This window comes from Sodiomyces alkalinus, assembly GCF_003711515.1.
Source record: "Sodiomyces alkalinus F11 unplaced genomic scaffold SODALscaffold_9, whole genome shotgun sequence".
Lineage (NCBI taxonomy): Eukaryota > Fungi > Ascomycota > Sordariomycetes > Glomerellales > Plectosphaerellaceae > Sodiomyces > Sodiomyces alkalinus.
In genome coordinates this window covers 111,538-120,180 of record NW_021167087.1, presented here as the reverse complement: position 1 = coordinate 120,180, position 8,643 = coordinate 111,538, and the positions used below count along the sequence as shown (strand labels likewise).

General features: G+C 42.5%; 1 protein-coding gene across 1 annotated transcript; it reads right to left on the bottom strand.

The window, feature by feature from the left end:
- Positions 1-313: 313 nt before the first annotated feature.
- On the bottom strand, positions 314-2,249 carry SODALDRAFT_335269 (WD repeat-containing protein 5B). Its single transcript, XM_028612410.1, has 5 exons — positions 2,140-2,249; positions 2,024-2,061; positions 1,813-1,939; positions 1,423-1,740; positions 314-1,215 (listed from the first exon to the last, which is right to left on the bottom strand). The coding sequence occupies exons 1-5, from the start codon at positions 2,179-2,181 to the stop codon at positions 790-792; spliced, it is 951 nt and encodes a 316-aa protein (XP_028464006.1). The 5' UTR covers positions 2,182-2,249; the 3' UTR covers positions 314-789.
- Between the last annotated feature and the right edge of the window lie 6,394 nt (positions 2,250-8,643).

The window sequence follows — 8,643 nt, the reverse complement described above, 5'->3', positions numbered from 1 at the left end:
TTAGATCCTATCCGGTCTTTTCCGGTATCCGCCCCTGTTATATCCTGCTATCCGAGGTCCCCGATATCCGAAGCCCTTAGTTATAGCGTGGATCCCCCCTAGATCCCTTATAGACCACGTCGTGGTCCGTGTGCCTATGCGGTAGATACTAGCAGAATCTTTACCACTACTATTATAGTAGCAGGAATTCTCTAATAGTCTGTACACAGTTATAATTATATATAATTGCCTTAATTAATTTTAACCTATTTTATAACGATTTAGACTACGGTTTATTTGATAGTAGATAGAGTCTATACTACCTAAATTAAGGGTATAAAAGACCTATATGAATTAGATATAACTTAATATCATACACACACACGAGATTTCTGCTCTATCAGGTTTACTATACAAGTGCTATTTTGACGTGCGATATAAATGCTTATAAACGTACCCTGGGCTTAAATCAATGGCGATACTGTGAGATACGGAACGGTTGAAAATACCAATTCCAGATGTTCTTGTATTGAGCCACAAGGTCTCAACGGCCGACAATTTAATATTTGTCTTCCATAGAAAATGCATGACGGTCGTCTCTATGATCATGACCACTGTCCATTGTCCATTTTTGTTTGGCTACGTACCTATTAGCCAGCAATGTAATCATTCATCCCCTTAATCATGTCGATTGACCAATCCTGTGCATCCCAAGGACAAACGAGACGCCAGCCTGGGACGCCCGCCATGATCTACCGTGTTCCTAGCCAAGGCTTCACCTACACCATTCCGTCATCCCCGTCTGGGAGTTCATGCCCTTGACATCACACCCCAGGCGCGGATGATGTTGTCGGTGTAACCAGCAAAGAGAGTCTGGCCGTCGGCGCTCCAGGCCAAGCTGACGCACTCGGGCTCGCGGCTCTTCTTGCCGACGGCAGTGAATTCGGGCTTCAGTTCGTCGACCTTGCTCTTCTTCTCGAGGTCGAAGATGATGATGCTGGTAGCAGTGGCAGCACAGAGCCAGTAGCGGTTGGGGGAGAAGACGAGGGCATGGATCTCATCGTTGGCGTTGAGGGAATAGAGGTGCTTCGACTCGTTGAGATCCCAAAGCATAGTAGTACCGTCCTTACCGCCCGAAGCGCAGAGAGAACCGTCGGGAGAGATGGTGACAGTGTTGATGTAGCCGGTGTGTCCGATGTGGTCAGTCTGCAGCTTGCAGGTGTTGAGCTCCCAAACCTGTGTTTCTCAGTTAGCGATCATCCCATGCATGAGACGGGGTGTAGTAATCAGCCAACGATGAGGCACAGGAGGACATCAGTGAAAGGTGAATAGTTGGTCTCATGGCCCGCGTTAACAGGCTCTGAAGTAGCAAATACTTGGTATGGCATCATATGGAATTCCTGGCCTTCATTGGGCTGATCAATGTGAATTGTGAGCGCTTACCTTGACAAGCTTGTCCCAGCCGCTGGAGACAATGACAGGGTTCTGGGGATTAGGGCTGAAGCGGACGCAGGAAACCCACTCGGTGTGGCCCTTGTCCGTGATGGTGTACTTGCAGTCGCCTAGGGTGTTCCAAAGCTTGATGGTCCGGTCGCGAGAACCGGAGACGATTTGGCGGTTATCGGCAGAGAAAGAGACGGAGAGGACGTCGTTGGTATGGCCGACGAAGCGACGAGTGGTGGTGCCGCTCGAAAGCTCCCAGAGTCGGAGAGTCTTGTCCCACGAAGCGGACAGAGCGTAGGCACCGTCGGAGGAAATGACCTACAACATCCATCCCAAGCCTCCCGTGTCAGTAAAACCTGGTATTGCTGCCTCGAAGTGCATGTCACGTACACAGTCCGAGACAATGTGAGAATGGCCGTGCAAGGATCGCTTGGGATAGCCGTATTGGGTCTCATCGCGTGTCAAGTTCCAGATAATGAGGGTCTTGTCACGACTGCCAGAGAGCAGCATGTTGGGGCTATAATTGCAATCTTAACGTTAGCAAGAGCTTGTCGCCGCGGTGGAGTCGGCGCTGGTCGGAATGCTCGCGCCATATGCGTACTTCTCGATAGAGGTAGCCAAGCTGGTCACCCAGCCATTCTAGCATTGTTCGTCAGCGAAGACTTCGATTTACCAGGTTCCGAAATTGGGACATGTTAGAGAGCATATCGAACTTACATGGCCCTCAAGGGTGCCCTTCAGAACCAACTGCTCAGCCATTCTGAATGCGCGACAATCGACACAATTAGGGAACGGGAAAGGAAGGTGTGAATTGGTGGCTGTTGGGATTATCTGAGGTCGAGCCCGGGGACGTTGAGCTCCGGAAATCAATTTTTGTGTGGGTAGAAATGTGTAATTAGGGCGGGAGGGGCTCGCGTGTCTGATTGGCGGTCACGCCCTCAGCCTTGCATATGAACCTACCGAAGTAGTCAACTTTCCATTTTTCTCCGGGGCGGGTCCAGCTGACTTCATTGCAGTTTTTGAAGCGAGGAAACCGAGAGGTGAGCTACATTCCAGGTTGGTAGGGTACCTACCTAATAAGGTAGTTAGATACATCAGCTATGGGCAGATTGTTCGGTGTCAGAAACCGGCCCGGGAAATACGATAAATCAACCGCTCTGCACGTGTCTACCTCAAAACAACTGTTCTTCTCGCAGCCTCCGTTATTTGCTTCAGTGTGGACATACTTCGTCGCAAGGCACGTCACGTCTACCTTCCTACAATATGAGTATATGAGTAGATGGGTTTCTCATGGCGCGGCCCCTTTGTCATTATAGGGTCCTCAACCCTCACGGTGGTACATATCGATGTGGCTTGCACAACCCCAATGCTGCGGGACACCCGCCGGACTCTTGCTTGAAGAGTGCGGCGCGCTGCGCTGCATAGGAGGCGGGGAATGTTGATGCTCCTCAGAAGGCGACACATCCACTTCCCAGGTTTCGATTCTGGCGAGAATGGCGTCCCTTTCGATCTTGTGCCCGACTTCTTCCCTCCGCTCTTCTACACCTCTTCCAGGATCAGAAACGTTAGTTCGAGACTTTGCCCCACGTCCCGACCGCTCATTAGATTAGACTGCCGATCCGTACTTTCTCACCTATTTTATATAGGTAGGTATAAACATAAATATCGCTACTAGACTAACGTTAGATAATTAAAGCTATCACGATACTAAAAACGTTTTTCTTCCACCTAAACACTCTAACTTTAAGCACTTATAACTTTACCAGTTTTTCTATAATCCCTATTTTAAACCTATTACTAGATTTATTAGAAGAAGCTTTTTTTGATATATCCTGTCTTAACAGTTAATTACGCCTGCCTAATATTAAAGATATCGAGATTTAACGCCTATCTACGCCTAATATCGCACGTCAAATAGCACTTATATAATTAACTTAGTAGAGCAGAAATCTCGTGTATATGTATTATATTAAGTTATATCTATGAGAGTCTCTTATGCCCTTAATTTAGGTGGCGAAGACTCTATTATAGGTACTATATCATTTGGATCCTATCCGGTCTTTTCCGGTATCCGCCCCTATTATATCCTGATACCCGAGGTCCCCAAGATCCAAAGCCCTTAGTCAGGCATAGATCTCCTAGGGACCACGTCGTGGTCCGTGTGCCTATACGATACACCCCCTTAATTAAGGTGGGTCTTCCTTAGGTTAACTAACTAATTAAAGACTTTGGTTTAAACTAAAAGCTCTTAACTTTTCTAATATAAAATTAATAGTTAAGGGAAAACGCCCTTGTAAAAGGGATCTAAATCCGCCCTATTTAACCGTTTAATTTAATTCTATCTGAATTAGTTCCTCGATCCTGATTAGCCGGATCTACTGAATCGGATCTATATCTATTAGATGTACTACGCCCTCGTAGGCCGTTATTATTATTACGGCCGCGGCCTTAGCCGCGGCTTTAGTATATTGAATCTCTTCGTGTAGTTATTTCGACTACTCGATACGATCCTTTTAATCCGTTAAATTAAGCTATTACTATAGTCTCTTAATCCCTGCTTCCAGTAATGCCTTCGTTAAACCGTCCGCGATTATATCCTTTATATTAACGTATATAACGTTAAAAAGGCCTTACTATATTAACTAGCGCGCTTACTAGTTATAAATATCGATATACTATAGCCTTATTCGCAGGCGTTATACCTTCGTATTAATATAGTTAATAGTCTGCTAATTATCGTAGTGTAGCTATAGTTATTATTAATTTAACCGAAGCTTTAGATCCCTTAATATCCGACTAACGAATAACGTCTCCTTAGCGCCCTCTATAAGAGTGAGTAGTTCCGGCTCTATTAATAATATCGTAATTATCGGTTACTTACCCGCCTTCTAGTTAATAGTACCGCTGAAAACCTTTATCGCGTATCCTTAGGAGCTTTTACGGTCTGGATTATCCCTAAAGGACACGACGCTTATAGTCAGGAAGAGTCTATCCCCACCGAATTCCAGGCAATAGTACCTCGTATAATATAAGAATAGCAGCACTTCTTAAGCCCTCTTAAGGTAGTTAGAAGAGGGGTTAATATTATATTTGTCAGATGCCACTACACACTTATCGGGGTATGACTTGCGCTATTTATGTACTCGGATAGAGTACTTCCGACCGATGTATCCACATCGATTTCCCCTCCTTTTACCTTATAGTTAGATATGTCCGCAGAGTATCTTTTACTCTTCTTCAATGCACACAAATATCTTTTACGTACCTTATTTATCTACTGATAGTTATAAGCCCGGCGTTCTAATAAACGAAGCTATTCCGATAGATCCTATCGATTTAAGGCAGTTAAAATAGCCTTAAGTCTATAGCGGTTAGCTTAGTATTATTAGCTACGTCCGCCTGCTTTATTATAATCGTGTTTCCGTTATTCCGTTAAGAAAATCGCTTAATCCCCTCTTATTTAAATCGCTTAACTCGCTTAAGTCCTATCTCGTTCTATCTCGTTTAAACGCGCTCCTTATTTAATCGGTCCGTTATAATCGGTTTTAATAGTTTATTTCCCTGTAGTCCTAGTTAGTTAGACGATAGCCTTAACTACGGCGTTACCCACGATAGACTATATAATCCTCACCTTATTAAAAGAATAGCGTTATTAGATCGAGGTTATTATATAGATAGCCTACGCTAACCAGGTCTCTAACCTCGTTAATCTAGACTTTAAGGAATCTAAACGTCCTTAATAACTCGAATCCTCGGAACCTCTAGAAGAAGGTGATAACGATAATGCCTAGGATCGTAAGTTTAAGCTATAGAACGTAAAAGAGAATAAATATCAGTAACAGTAATAAGGTCTAGCTACTCTTCACGACTATATCGCGAAGATAGGTAATCCTAACTATAAAGATTAGTACGCAGGAAAGAAGGAGGTTAAAGATATCCTGATCGCCTTAAAGAACTATCTTAAACCTACTAACGCTGCCTAGAAGTCCCTAATTAAGAAGAGATAGGAAGAATATATATAAAATATACGAAGGATACCCTATAAGCGTTAGCTTCAGGACTTTATATCGTATTACTAAGATTTAAAGACCTAAAGCATTAGATCTTCTAATACTATAGAGGATTAACTTAACGCGTTTTTCAGGGCTATCGGTACTATAGCTCTAGAGTGGTTAGAGGCGTGTTTTACAGAGATTTTAAGGGAAGATAAGGAAGACTAACCTACTATCGAAGAGGTTATAAACGAATATACGGTTTAGTTACGCTATAGATATCCCTATGGGCTTAATAAAAAGCCTATAGCGTTATCGTTTTATACGGCGATATTCCTAGGAAAGGATAAAGATAGCAGATAGCATCCTACTAATTAGGGAGGTTAGTAGTAACAGAAAATGGAGGATTCTTCGGTAAGGGAATATATCTACGATTACGTTAAGATAGGAAGAGCTAAACACTACTATCATCCGTGGAGTGGCTGCCTAAACGTTAATCCGACGTGCCGCTAAAAGGGCTTTACGCCCTTAAAGGAAGTAGTAAAACGCTACGACCGCGTTATTAAGAGCTAGAGTGCTTCTAAGTAAAGGAAGTTCAGGGAGTATATTAAAAAGGATATCGATAAGGCGAAAAATAAGACAAAAGAGCCTAAAGCTAAGTTACTAGAGAAAGATTAGTCTAAGGAAGTATCTAATTTCGTTGATAATAGAGAAGAGGATTCTGATAATAGCTCTTATGATATATACTTTACCTCTAATTTTATAGGAGAAGCAGTGGCCTTATTATCGGTTTTCTCGCTCCTATAGACTAAATAGATGGTTAGTAATAACCGTTTCAATTAGTTATTAATGGATTCGGGGTCCTTAAGGTATATAACCAATCAACGCCACCTGCTCGAGGACTTCTAGCCTGCTACTACTAGTATCCAATTTTAGATAGATGGCGGCACCGTTAATCTAGTAGAGGGGTATAGTACCCTGCGTCTTTATATTAAAGATATAAAAGGATGTCCTTATACCCTTATGCTAAAGAATATAGTGTTTATAGATAGATACCCTATAACGCTACTAGTAACGCGCAGGTTATAGAAGGATTAGAACGCTGTTTTTATAACCGGCAGAGATATTTTAGTAATAGACCGATATACCTGCCTGCTGTTAATTAACGTTAATGGCGAATATACCCTTAAACCGACCGAGGGCACGCTGTAGCGCTTATAGTAGTAATAGCAGAGCTATTTTAATAGCTTAAGGGAACTAAAGCCTATAAGCGTGGCCGACGCCCGTTTATAGCATAAGAGGCTAGGGTACGTAAATTCTTAAACACTAGCGTAGTTATTAAAAGGCTGCGTAGGAGGTATTATGGCTTTAAAAGGAGGAAGAGCGGTACCTTTAGTGGTAGACTACGAGGCTTACGCTATTAGTAAGGTAAAAAGGATAGTATCACGACGTGTACCCACCTATAGGCTAATAAGGCCTTTTTAGTAGATTAATGTGGATCTGTTTTCTATAGATCCTGCCGCTAACGGCGACGATACTATTACCCTATTCTATAATTCTGTATAGATAAAAACGTAACCAGAACGATACTAGGGCATAAATATATACTATCCTTGATAGCTAACTTCGAAGTCTTCTTATAAAGGTAGTATAGGCTACTTATTAGTGTGATTAGACTCGACGGAGAGAGGGTGCTATAGAAAAAGCTAGATAACTAGTCTTTAGATCGTGGTATCCTGCTAGAAAGATCGGCTTTATATATAGTCGTATAGAACGCTAACGCCGAATAGTATAGGGGTATTATCTTCGCTATCGCGAGGGTATTAGTAAATACCTTAGGCTTTTAATAGGATCTATAGCCAGAGATTATTATAGTAGCCACTTACCTATATAACCAGATTCCACGTAAGGATCTAAGCTAGTAAACCCCTAAAGGAGTATTAAACGCGTGGTTATAAAAAGAGGGCATCGTTAGCTTTATAACCACTAATCCCTTAATTATGCACCTAAAGAGGTATAGTTATAAGGCGTACGTATTAACTGCTAACTACCTACGAGGAAAGTATAAGAACGAAAAGCTCGCGCCGAGGGTATATATCGGTTATTTAATCGGTTATAAGGGCACTAATATTTTTCGGATTTAGGTGCTAAAATTAGGGAGGATCCTGCGTATAAGGGATATCGTGTTCGACGAGTTAGTTCTTTATAAAAACAGGGGAGAGGAGCCTAATATGCCTTTAGAACTATATAAAGAGCTTAATCTGCCGTTAGATTAAGGGCGAATCTATAATTCTTTTAGGGTTATAACCGATATCGTTGATTTCGATATACCTATAGTAACGTAGCAGAACTCCACGATAAAGGCTTTATAAGAGGGAAGGAGGCGTTAATAACAGCCTTAATCGTTAAGATCTAGGGGGGTGGCCGGTAGTGGTAGTAAAGGATTAAAAACCACTACTAACGTAAAAACTACTAAAAACGCCTCTACAAACTAATAGGTTACTAACTAAGAGGTATTACGTGGAACGGCTACTATGGCCGCGGCAGGCACGGTGCCTACCGTTATACCTACCGTTATTCCTGCCGTTAATTCTTCCTCTTTAACTGCTATTTTACCCTCCTCTTTCATAATAGCACTAATTTTACCCTCTTTAATAACCTCTTCTTCTTCGAGGCTTACTTATACGCCCTTTTCGCTACCTCCTAACGATCCTTAGACGTCTATAGCTATAGCGGTTAAACGTAGCGATTAAGACGAATCTAACGAGACCAGTGGTTCTTCCTCTAGATCTTCCTCCACCTTAGGTAAGGCTACCGATAATACCGTCGGAATAGGATTATTATCGCCTAACTAATCCGTTCTTAAAGAGGCCACTACCACTACAATTACTCCTTAATCCACTCTATAAGTAGCTGAGTCTAATACTACTACTACTACTGCTATTCCTGCTTTATAGCTAACCTTCCGTTCGCTTACTTTAGCTTTAACGCCTGCCCTTATAGGGCGGCCTACTCGTAATCTCCGACCTCCTTCCAGATATAACGATTACGTCTCCCACTATATTTTCGAGAAGCTGGAAAAGCCGCTATTACGCCGCGGGATACCTAAGGAACCGTTAAATTAGTCTTAGATACTAAAGAGTCTCTATAAGCTATAATAGCTTAGGGTAGCCGTATAAAAGGTGGATACACTTAGGTTAATAGGCACCTTTAAAGTAGTAGAGCTGCC